Source organism: Camelus ferus, chromosome 21 (genome assembly GCF_009834535.1).
Source record: "Camelus ferus isolate YT-003-E chromosome 21, BCGSAC_Cfer_1.0, whole genome shotgun sequence".
NCBI classification, from domain to species: domain Eukaryota; kingdom Metazoa; phylum Chordata; class Mammalia; order Artiodactyla; family Camelidae; genus Camelus; species Camelus ferus.
The window spans coordinates 4,365,657-4,378,850 of NC_045716.1; the positions used below are offsets into that span (position 1 = coordinate 4,365,657).

General features: G+C 34.8%; 1 protein-coding gene across 5 annotated transcripts in view; it reads right to left on the reverse strand.

Annotated features, from left to right (window-relative positions):
- Nucleotides 1-13,194, reverse strand: part of CEP350 (centrosomal protein 350) — a 122,655-nt gene that overhangs the window by 14,720 nt on the left and 94,741 nt on the right. For all 5 annotated transcript variants that reach the window (XM_032463607.1, XM_032463606.1, XM_032463605.1 and 2 more), the window contains 5 exons: nt 11,907-12,118; nt 9,717-9,861; nt 6,117-6,277; nt 3,139-3,275; nt 745-827 (listed from right to left, as the gene is read on the reverse strand). In XM_032463607.1, coding sequence (XP_032319498.1) covers nt 745-827; nt 3,139-3,275; nt 6,117-6,277; nt 9,717-9,861; nt 11,907-12,118 — 738 coding nt within the window. The remainder of the gene's footprint in view (nt 1-744; nt 828-3,138; nt 3,276-6,116; nt 6,278-9,716; nt 9,862-11,906; nt 12,119-13,194) is intronic.

The window sequence follows — 13,194 nt, forward strand, 5'->3', positions numbered from 1 at the left end:
TCAAATCATGCAAAAACAGAATTGTATGATGGGTATCACATACATTCTTCAAATAGGAAAACAATGAAAGAACAACAAATGTACTTCTTTATTTACTTCTAAAAGAACGAACTTTCCCAGGGGCTTCAGCTAACCTCTTGAAAGTAAAAAAAAAAAAAGGCAGGGGGAATCAATTGTTTCTGCAAATATAGCACTTTAAGAGCTAACATTACAAAATAATAAGAAAATAAGACTTGAGGAGCTAACAAACCAAGAATTAAAAGTTTTGAATACAAATCTCTATTATGTCATTGTTACTAGGTAAGTTTTTTCATGCCTCAGTTTTATTTCCTTATTAAATTTATACTTTATTTTTAATAATTCTTACCTTTCTCTGGATTAAATTTTTTTTAAATTTATATAACTACCTACCCTGAGAAATAGTACAGGCTAAAAATATACATAATCAGATACAAAATCTGATTAAGGGAGAATTTAGAGATGCTGACGATATACTCACAGCCATTTTAGACCAGTATCTCATGGCCTTTTTCTCAGTTATTGGAACAATAAAAACTGCTTCACATAGCTTAGGCATAACCAATAAATCACTTTAAAATATAAAAGTAACTTAAAATGTTAAACAAGTTATTATCTTTAAGAAATTCATTTTAAAACAAAAGCTGTAGAGGTAGAATTGTGGCGGCATTTGTATAAATCCTTAGTCCACGTAGATACAGTGTGATTATTTTTCTAGTTACTCACCAACATGTTCAGCAATAGACTCCAGGGATCCTCTGGAACGTTCTGACTCTGTCAGTGATTTCCAATTCTTTGTTGTTTCAGATCTGGAGTGGAAAAATTAATGAACAGAAATAAATGTACTGTTGATACCATAATTAACTGGTTACAAAAGGTAGTCAATTCTTAGACAACTACTTCTTTCTTCTCCACGGGAAGAATTCCAACCTTCGCCACTTTCATCAAGCCTATTTCTGGCTCTCATCACTCTCGGCAGATGATCCTGCCTCTTTTAATGAGAAAAACAGAGGCCATCAGCATGAACTTTCTCATCTTTAACTTGATTACCTACAAATTTATCTATATTCACAGCTATCCCAACTGCCTTTCCTCCTGTGTGCAGGGAAGAAAAGGGTGTATCTCTCAAACTTGTTCAATCCATCTTTCTTTCCCAAATCCCATACACTTCCACAGCCTCACTGATGGTACTCCTCAACTGTCCATTCTTTTTCCTACACTCTTTAGTCCTTCAATCTGCAGATTTTTTCCTGTCGGCTTACATGTATGCCTCAAGCCTCAAAAAAAACTTCCTTCCTCAATTCTTCATTCTTCCACCTCATGCTGTCTGTCCTCTCTTCCTCTTTAACAGAAAGAGCTACATTCATCATCTTCATTTTCTTGCTTTCTTTTTATTTGCTAAGTCATAAGACTTGGCCTCTATTCCTACGTCCTTACAATGCCCTTAAATGTTGCCATTTTATCATATTTAGTATTTGGCTCCCATTTATTCTCTCTGAGTGGATACCTTCTCTGGGTGAAGACGGTTCACCCAGCTGTTGCTGTATTTATGGCTTCCATCACCATCTACATGCTGATCATCCCCAGATATCTAACCCTGACATCTTTCCTGAATAATTCCACTTAGATGAACTACAGGTACCTCAAAATTAACAATTAAAAAAAATCAGAAGCTTCCCACCAAAGAACACCTATCTTTCATTTTGGTTAGTGGAACTCTGACCCAGCCAACTACTATTGAAGAGAAACATGGGCGTCATCCTAGCTTTCCCCTGCTTCCCTACCTAGCACTTTAATTAGTCTAGTACACTCCTTAAGTATTCCTAAAATCTATCTCCTGCTCTCTGTTATCATTACCGAGGATTATTTGAAGCCTGGCTTAGACTACTGTTCTCCCTGCTTCCAAACTTACTCCTTTCTAGCTTGTCTTCATAGCGTGGTCAGAAAGATCTCTCTAAACAGAAATCTGATTCTATCATTCTCTGGTTAAAATCCCTTAATGATGATTAATACATAGTGCTGTGTGCTAGGCCCTGTTCTAAGTTAAGTCCTGTAGCCCTCATAACAAGTTTATTAGTCAGGTGTTGTTACAGGGACATAAATCCCTATTAAAAAACTAAAGCACAGGGAAGTTAAGTAACTCGCCCAAAATTAAATAGCTAGCTCGGACCCAGGTAATGCTAAAGTAACTATAATGAGCCTATATAACATCTGTAAGAAACAAACAAAAAAAACCCTAAATATGTTTTATTTAAAGAAAACTTTAAGGGCGTCACACCAGCTAAAAAGTAAATCAGAAACTACTAAGAATGAGTGAGTATAAGGTTATCACAATTTGTTCTTTATTTTTCCAGTTTCTTCTAACTCCAGCAACATCCTGTCATGTTCAGTTTCTATGATATGCCAAGCTCTCTGTTGCTTGTGGTCATTCATGAGTTCCCTTCTCTCCGAAATGTTCCCTATTCTCAGTCCCACTGACCTACCTAACCTCCACTCATTGTTCAAAATTTAGTTTAAATATTAAAACCTGACTTTTTAACATACCGTATATATATTTAATGTTGCTACATTGTATCTTCTGTATTTGCATTAACTGGCTGCATAATATTCTACCCCTGGAACAATCATTTACTGGGCTGTTCATCCATTTTTGGACATAAAGACTGCTTCTAATGTTCTATTCATATAGAAGGTATTATGATAAACATATTCATGCAAACAGGTATTTTTGGTAGACCATATTTTCTCAAGCTAAATTTCCAGAAGTGGAATTACTGAGGCAAAGTTACAGATTGTTTTTGACTTCTGAAACACTGCCAAATTGTTTTTCGAAAGAACTATACTAACTTATGACACTATTACCAGCAATGCTGGAGAGTACTGTTTTCACTGCACCCACCAGATTTCAGGATTCAAAATATATTTTCAAACCTGTACTTATAAAATGATTTGTGATTATATCATACATGATGACTTTACTTTAGTAAAACTAAAGATATAAACCAGTAATTTTTACTTCTTCAATTTCACAGCCACTTAAAAGATAGCTTCTACTAAAAATTTTTCCTTATTCCTTTCTCAAATAAGGCAGCAAATAGGTAAGTCATCGAAAATTTCTACCTGTGCAGTGGAAGGGATTTGATCTTGGGTTTTTCAGAAGCTGAGGAGAGCGTTTTAATCTGAGGCTTGGCGGTTGGTGATGTTTCCAAATCTCGGCTAAGCTCGGCTTCAGTTTTCTTAATGAATTCATCATATGACTAAGTGTAGAAAAATCAGAGTCACTCTACAGAATTTTTAAAAACTGTCTTAAATTATACAATAGTATATTATGGTGAAATATCCAAACAGAAAAGAAGATGTGAAAATCTTCCCCCAGTATCAGTATCATTCCCCAGAGCTCTATAAACAGTTACTTGTATGTCCCTTCTTAAAATAGTCTACACATTAGCAAGATGTATAATTGTAACACTAGTATCAACTAGGAAATGATAGGCTCAATCTACAGGAGTTTAATACTTACAAAGCAATAATTCAGGCCCTGCTACACTAATAAACTTCTTTAGCTGATTATATAATTACTCTTTAAAGAGTATCCTAATACTTGCCTGGTATTTTTAGGAAGTTCAGCCATTACACTGAGTTTCAATGGCAGTAAGCTTAAGGGGCAAGCACTTTAGGAACACAAACCTTGAGCAGAGCAAAGGGTATGGTTGGGAGTATGACAGTACAGAAATGCAAAAAGCCTTTCCTAGTTGTTAGCCATTTTGTAAGCAAAACTTCACTAATTTATAATTTGTATGAAATTTAAGGGAAGTTCTTCTATTAGAAAATTCTCCTTCATTTTCCCTACTTTTATGTCTCTCACATTTAAGTGATATCTTAAATATCTCTCGCATTTAAGACTGTTTTGTGCAACACTGTATGTGCAATACCTATTCACAGTGTCTGGCACAAAGCAGGCTGACAACCAGTATTATAGAATGAAAGAATGAGCAGATGGATGTTTGTCAATTGCTACAGATCCCTAAAACTTGGCCTAAAATTCCTACTTTTACAACTTTGACCATCTATGTTACCTTTTTCTGAAATCTCAATGTTTTGATAAAGTAACTTCTGGTATTAAGTATACTACAGCTAGATGATCTGACTAGCTAGACATATATGAAGACTATGACTGAAAAGCTACACTTACACGAGTATAGTTCATTTTTAAATGTGTGATCAAATAAAAATCCAAAAGCTTTTTTTTGCATGACTTTCTATGTATTATTTACTTTCTGATCATATGCATAATTATAAAATCTAAATACAGAACTTTCTTTTGTCTTTACTTAAACCATTTAATAAAATGTTGACTGAGTTGAATCCTTATGGCATTTCTCTAGAGATCTTTCTGCTTGACATAACGATTAATGAACATTTTTGAACAACGCTATTCAACCCAATAGTGTTTCATTCAGTTTTCAATGGCTCCTCATGACCTACAGTAGTTTTTCTAAATCCTGGCTCCCACCCTAGACCAATTAAATCAGAATCTCTGGGAGTAAGCGTGGATATTTTTATTTCTCAAAAATTTCCTCAGTTAGCTCTAATGTACAGTCAGGCTGAGCATCACAGACCTGCAGACTGAAGTCCAAGCTCATCAGGCTTTTTTAAGGCCCTGAGCAGGATCTCCATTTTTAAATTTTGTTGCCACAACTTTCTAACACAGACTTCTCAGTAAGGCCACTGAATCTTAATCACTTTTCTTACTTCTAAACATTTGTGCAAGTTAAAATCCCTGTTCCCATTTCTGTCTTTCATGTACCTATGTAAGTGTCTGTCTTCTCCAGATCTGTTAGCTGGCCTAACTTCTACGTGGAAGATGGTGCAGTAGAGCGGTAAGGGCACAGAATCTGGAATTTGGGCCAGACTAAAATCCTAGCTTTACCACATGTGAGCTGTGTGTCCCTAGATATTACTAGTCTCACTCACAGTTTCCTCACCTGTAAAACAGGGATAGTAACAGTCACACGTTGTTGCTTTGAGGATAAAATGAAAAATATGTGTAACGTAATTAGCAGATTTCCTAACACATAAATAGGAGCCTAAATATTTAATATTAATAAATCCAGGAGGAACACAATTAGTGTTACCACACAAGGACAATTAAAAGGACAGAAATTTTGGCTAAACGTACAAGGAGCTTTCTAACACTTAGAGCACCTAGAGTCCAACAATGATACCAACTGTCCTGAAAATCTGAACTTCCCTATTACTGGGAACGTCTGGGTAGAAACTGAATGGCCTTCCCTGGTGACGCCACAAGAAACCGTTCCCATGATGAGTAGGACGTTCAGACTGATTCTATAACGAGTGTGGTGTTTAGGAACACGAGGCTGGCAGACCGTATGTAAGCAACAGGGAAGCAACCAGAGGCAGGGACATCTAAGAGGCTCTGCAGGTAACAGAGACAAGAGGTCATAAGGGCCCCAAATAGCTTGACAGCAATAAGAATGAAAAGGGACAAGAAGATTTATATAAAAAAAAAGTCAATGGGATCTGGTGACTGAATGGACAGGAGAAAATAGAATGAGGAAGACATAAAAACCAGGTCTCTAGGGAAGAATCAAGGAAATCTGCTAGAGCTTGGGAGGAAAGTCAAGTTTAGAGTTACCATTTAGAAGCCATTCAAACAGTACAAAGAGTCATGTTAATAAGTTGTGAGGCATGCAGCATCATTTTGCCAAAAAAGAAAAAAAAAAGGCAGTAACAGTTCCAGTAGCTAGGATTATTTAAATGGGTCTTTGCTTAGGAGGGCATGGATATCAGACTTTCTTTCGCAGACCCAATCTTTCCTATTTAGAAAAATACTTTATTTAAATACCCTTTTTATTATTTACTTTAATACTTGATATTATAATACTTAATATTTTAATTTAATATTTAATGTTTCAAGCAAGAGTTTGTTTAGATAGCCTCAGATTTTTTTTAAAGAAGTAGGTTAAAACGTGGCACAAAACTAACATTGAAAAATCTTAATCCATTACTTTACTAAAAACATGAAAAACATTTTAGACTTCACATATACATTAAAACCCCTTCTTCCCATGTCTAACCTCCAGCTGTTTGATCAGACTGGCTTCTTGGGCTTTCAGTCTTTCCTTTTGCCTTTTTTTCTGTTCCTTCTTCAGCTGGTCCACAACTGATTTTCTTTTCCGCAGCTCATCCTTCAGGGCTCTGATCCTACCTTCAATGTCACTCTGGTCAGATGTAGTTTCTGAAAGAGATATACAATCTTTTTATTTAATTTCAACTTAAGACTAAAGTTAACTCAGTAACTATTAATAAAAAGTAGCAATGTAATACTCCATTTAAATAAAGTCAATCTAATATTTAAAACTTAGAAATACGAGCTTCTGAAAATTTTTTTTAAGTGATTATCGCATCCCTCCTGTCCCCTAAATCCCTATGGGGGGAGGGTCCCCCTATTTGTCTTCACTTTCTAGTCGCACCATTTAAAACTGTAAATAAATATCAAGGTGTGCTGTCTTGATAAGATAAGCTGCTGGAAGCTGGAAAACTTTTGGTTAGTGAAATCTGGACATTCCGTAAGGATTTATTTCCTGGTGACAAGACAGCCATATTTAAATGTACCTCCTCTTTGTTATTAATAGTTTGATAGTTTTTAAGTCATATTAAAACCAAATGGAATTTTACCATTTTAAACTGATTGTGAGTCATCAGCTGGTGTCTTAACATCACATAAAAGGAGACAGAGACATTACAAAGAAATATACTCTGCAGTAACCTTTCTCTGGAAGTTCTTAAAATATTTAAAATAACTGAAATGAAGCTAGTTAAATCTTACTCTCATCCTCCAAGTTCATACACATATATGCACACACACAAAGCAGATGTCCAGTCACTGCACAATTATGGAAAAGACACCTCACTGTGTCATGCTCATCCTATGAAAATAAGCATCATTTAAAGACACTGCTTATACTCCAATACACATGGAAATTACACTGACTAAAAAATGACTATTCCTTACACCTCCTCCTTGAATCACCCAGTGGTGTCATTTCCACACACTAACGATGAATGTGACATTTAATAGCCTTACAAGAGAAATACTATTATATACAAGCCTGAAGACTGAGATGTACACTACAACATTACATCATAAACAACAAGGCTTTTTCCAAGAGCCTCAGATTAAATTGCTTAGAACTAGTTACAGCATTTATTTAAACACAGAAGAACAACAGTCTTTTTTGCAATGTGATCTAAATGTCTGGATAAGAAATGAAATCTAAGTTCCTGTCACTTCTGTGTCCTGACTTAAGGTATACTAGGGAAGTTATACCCATCTTGTAACAGTAGCGGCATCATACTGAGCCCTTAGCATGGGCAAAGCTCACTACTGATCAATATTCATACAATGAAGCAGTAACAAAGCCCATTTTCAACTCTGGATCTACTACTAGTAATCAGCAACATGTTTTGATGCTTACAGATTTCCCGAATTGATGTGAAAATTAAGTAAGGTATACAAGGCACATAGCACAGCACCTGGACTAGTATAAAAGCTCGACAAATGGTGGGAGCAGTGATACACATGAAACAAACATGTTCACGTAGCCTGACTTTATGGTTTAAAACTGAAAAAGCTGGTGATAAGGAGAGAGCAACTGAATATCCTCCTCATGCTTTCTTTTCATTTCTGAAGAAAATAATCAATTGGTTTCAGGGTTAAAAGGCTCTGACCCATGGTGGTAGGCTTTATAGTGATTTAATTGGTGATTCTAGTACAATGATTGTGGGTAGGAGAGCAAGCTGAGCTAAAAACATCTAAGCAACATCGAAGAGAATCTCTAGAAATTTTTTTTTTTTAACCCAAGCAACTCTCTAGATGAATATATTGTCTTTATGGAATTCTATCCTGTAGGGTTTTTTGGGAGGTGGGGGAGAGGGGCGGTGGCAGATAAATGATACTTCAGTTTATTGAAATACATCAAGACAGAATAACCTGATGGACAGAATAACTTAATAACTTAATCAAAAATTAAGTTTCTGATAATTTTATATATTCTGACTGTATTAATTTGGCTGACAAACTCTCTATCACTTGAGAAAGGTAGTATATAACTCCATTACATTAAAATTCACCACTTCCATAAACACTGCATATAATATCATCAGGAATAGGTAGATGGCACCTGCAGTTTAGAAATCTTAGAGCAATTTTTCTAAAATTGTTCTTACTTGAATATGTTTTACTAATAAAACAGTATTTTATAGATATTATCATTAATCCTTGTTGTACAGCTCATACAAGGATGGTTAAGACATTATTCCATTGCTACAAATAGAAAAGATTATCTTATGGGAAAGAAACTTGAATGGTCACCAGTAAGAAACAGAGCCATGGTGAGAATCCAAGTTTCCAAGTATCAAGTTTATGTCCACTGACATGGTACTCTACTGGCAGTAACTTTTCACCAGAGTACATGAAAGCAAATATATAAAATATTAGTCATTTTCAACAGATGAACATGACAGACAAAATTCTTCACCTGACTTGACCTAGTAATTCCAGGTCTAAGAATTTACTCCTAGTGAAATATCCAACAGGAATGTATCTAAATGAAGATGTCCATTATAGAACTATTTGAAATTTTGAAAATTTTGAGAAAATGTATACAACCATCACCAGGGAAACTGTTAAATAAATTATGGTATATCTACTCCTTGAAATATTATACAGTTACTCAAAGAATAAGGGAAATCCGTAAATATGGGCATGGGAAAACCTTGACTTATCATTGTTTAAAACACTGAAAACAAAGGGGGTATAAAATAGGATCAAAGACCAAAAAACAATATTTTTCACTTTTCCTTTACTAAATGTCTACTCTCAAAAGAAAACTGAAAATGAGCTCAAAAGACATATATTCAATACGGTATTAATCTTCCCCAGAACCCTACATAAACCAAGTATTGCCTGTCTAGATATGTTTCCCAAGGTCAGCTAACTCCTTGAATCAAGTCCTTTAGAGTAAAGGCTGTTCATGCGTTCATCTATATTACTACACAGATTTATAGTAGGTTGAGGTTATGGGAAAACATACAATACTGCCATTTGCAGTCTCTTCTCTACTGTTCTTCCTTTGAAATTTATACTGTCTTGTTCTACCACTTCCTATTTCTTCTCATGACCATTATTAAATCATTCAAGAAACATTTAATAAATACCTACTGTGTGTAATGCTAAGTACCTGCTAGGGTCTGGTGTTACAATTGTTAACAAAATAGACTCTCTTTGCACCAGCCTACATTCTAGCAGGTGAGACCTGCTGGGTAAAGTTTGGTTACAATTTATGTGTTGCCTGGTATGACAAGTTGAAGCACAGAGCACTATGGGAACACATAAGCAGTGCCTTATGCGAAACACAGAAAAAAATTAAATGATGTCTGATGAATAAATGACTATCCATTAACACCCAAGTATATAACAATTTGTCATAGTTTATATAATTAGAGATATAAGTAATTATCAATAAAAAGCAAAGAACTGTGCAATTTAATCTTATCAAGAAAAAAGCCTTTACAAATGAAACAAAGAATAAGACTAGCATACAGTCAGATGAAGCTTATTAAAGAGGAATTCAAATACAGTACAAAGAAAACTAACTCCTCTGTGTTAGTCTTACCTGACTGTGTCATAGACAATGACTCATCTGACCAACTGTAACAGTGCTGATGGGACTTGGTGGATAGACGACACTGTCCTCCATTCCTATGACCTCCTTTGCTAGACTCCTGCTTTGACAAAGATGTGCAGCTTTTGGGAGGTGACTGTTCAAACAGAAAATCAAATGGGAACTGTTTTGTGATATAGTTGTATGTAAAATTCTATTTAAAATTCAAGATACTAACCAGTTAAAAGATAATATTTACAAAGAGTTTTAGATAATTCTATGAAAGAAAGTGAAAAAAAAACAGTTTGCAAATTATACAAAGGATAGGATCTCAATTTTTTTAGAGGTACAGAAAAAAAGTTGTAAAAAAGCATACTTTTTAAGATGTTTATAATAAACTAGGAGTGGCTATTACGTAAGTGATATTTACCCCCTTTTTCTTTTTAAAAATACTAAATACGGGAATGCAGATATCCCTTTGGCAGAGTGACATCACTCCCTTCAGATATATATCCAGAGGTGGAAGTGCTGGACCATCTGGCAGTTCTCCATGACAGATGAGTGGACTAAGAAGATGTCTCACACACACACACACACACACACACACACACACACATACTATTCAGCCATTAAAAAAAGTAAGTCATTTGAGACAACATGGATGGATCTTGAGGGTATTGTGCTAAATGAAATAAGTCAAACAGAGAAAGACAAATACTGTATAATTTCACTTATATGTGGAATCTGAAAAAAACCTAAACTCATAGGAAAAGAGATCAGATTTGTGGTTACCAGAGGTGGGGGTCTGGGGGGTGGGAGAACTGGGTGACGGTGGTCAAAAGCTACAAGCTTTCAGTTATAAAATATTTAAGTACTGGGGATGTAACGTACAGCATGACTATAGTTACACTGCTGGTATGGTATATTTGAAAGCTGCTAAAAGAGTAGATCCTAAAAGTTCCCATCACAAAGAAAAAAATTTTTTTTCTGTAGCTGTATAAGGTGGTAGATGTTAACTAACTTTACTGTGGTAATCACATCACAGTATACGTGTGTCAAGTCATTAAGCTGCACACTTTAAACTAATATAGTGCTTTATGTCAATTAAATCTCCATAAAACTAAAAAAAATTTAAATATTAAATACGTACTACTTTCATGGAAGGAAGAAAGGGAAGAGGGAAGGAAAGAAAATAGAGCATAAGAAGACTGCCCACAAGAGATTGTTACAAAGGGCATTTCTACCTTGCTATTAAGTAGAAGTGAGAATGTCTGATTTGATTCCTCGCTGTCATCACCTTCTATCCCTGTGACTTCAGGTAAGCTTTCTAGCCTGCTAAGCTTCAGACTGAGGCTTAAAACAGTATCTAAAGAACTGTTGTGAGGACAACTCACATAAGGTATTCAGCATACTACCTGGCAGTTGATAAGTAAGTGCTCAATAAATAACACTTTTCATTATAAAAACATTTAAGACATACTGGTTTTGATTTCCTTGACATGTTCTATTCTAAATTTAGGCAGGTTATTTTTTTTAAACACAAAGAGGCTTTAACAATGTTTGTGTTCACTTATAATATTTAATATTATGTTAATCCCCTCATATACTTTATAAAATCAAGTCTAAAAATAAAGACAGTCACATTTCTAGCTTAAGTTTTTACCAGATAGTTTTTTAATGACGTATAGGATTAAGGATAACCTGGAAAACGTTCTTACTCTAATAGTGACCTTTATTCTAATTTAGAATCTATATCCATGTAAGATCTGCCTTAAAGAGATGAAACCACTACTTTATTCTGATTAAAAGTTATAGAGCAGTTACTAAACTATAGAAAAGGCAAACCAGTATTGTTTAAGGCCTTATTGTTTCTATTATATGACAAAACACACTTTAATAAGAACTTGTGTTGTCCCACATACTATCTTCATTAAAGTCTTCAGAAGTTCCTGTTCCCTAAAAATTAAAGACTTAATAGCACACAATTTTATAACTGCCACTAAAGTTAAAATTCATATATTTATAAATCTTTAGACATCAATGAAAAGCTTTATTTCTACTCAAATATCATACACTGTATGTTACAGGTATGGGTGATAGTCAATGCTATCCTTTAACAGCAGAAATATAAATGTTAATAACATACCTTTCAGATATGTTTTCTTTCTCAAGAAGCTTTAAGATAAATATACATTAACTTACATGTTTACCAGGAGAGGTAGAGGATTCCAGTTCTTGTGAAAAAACCATTTCTTCAGTAAGTACACTGTGATCTGGACTCCCCGGCTGCTCCTGAACTATAGACTCAGATGGTAGATATTCCACGGCAGGGCTACCTAATTCTTCTGGAATAGAACTTTCACTGTGTAGATGAGAGTAGGAAGGTACTGGAGATTCTGTCTCACTCGCTATTTCTAGAAGAGGGGTTGAAAACAAGAAAAAGTACACAATCTTGGTCAGGGGAAATGTATCTGTTACACTTTACATTTGCTTTTAACATAATCTAACTAGTTGCATTTAGATATAATTTTTAATCCCATCACTCAATAAGTCACATTTACTATAACGTCTGTTAGTCTAAGAATTTTGCCTGACACAAACGGAAAGAAGGTATCTGTAACACATAATCAGCAATGACAGTGACTGACAACCTGAGTGTTTGTGAAGACGGTGAGAAATTACAACTCATATTTGCTTAGGGATGGAAAGCTGGTCCAACCACTTTGGAAAACAATTTGGTAGTATTTGGCAAAGATGAAAATACTGTATGATCTAACAATTCCACTCCTAGGTTTACATCCTAGAGAAATCTTGTACATATGCAGCAGGAGACACGTACATGGTTACTAGCAGGATTGTTACAATAGTCAAAAACTAAGAAAAATGAATAAATGGTGGTATATTTATACAATGCAATGCTACACAGCAATAAACATGAATGAACTAGAGCTGCATGCATCGATGGAGATACACTATGAGCTTTATTGAGCACTTTCAGAATTTGTAGCACTGCCTTGCCTCCGGAATTTCCTGTCCACTGTGGCCTCTGCTCTAAGAAAACAAATATTTTTGACACTAAATAGAAAATTCTTGACATTATACTCGCATCTTAAGAATGACACTGCTTTCTTTGTTTGTCTCTATGGATATAATGCCCCACAAAGTTTAGGTTATATCACACTTTGGGTCAATACTGATAACATTCAATATACTCAATTCAAAAATATCACTTAAGATGTTGGGCCTGAAATCTGTAAAGTAAGTTTATTTAATGCAGGAAATACCTATACCCCCAAGAATGTTTTACTTTAATAAACAAAGATGACCTGACATTTAAAAGCACTTCAGTTAAAAATTTAAAAACACATATTTTTTATATTATGTATGTGTGTAGTATAATTAGAATGACTGAATGAATAATGAAGGAATTCTATGAAGGAATTCTAAAAATCCTCAAGGATATTCACCTATTCCAAGATAGAATGTGGAT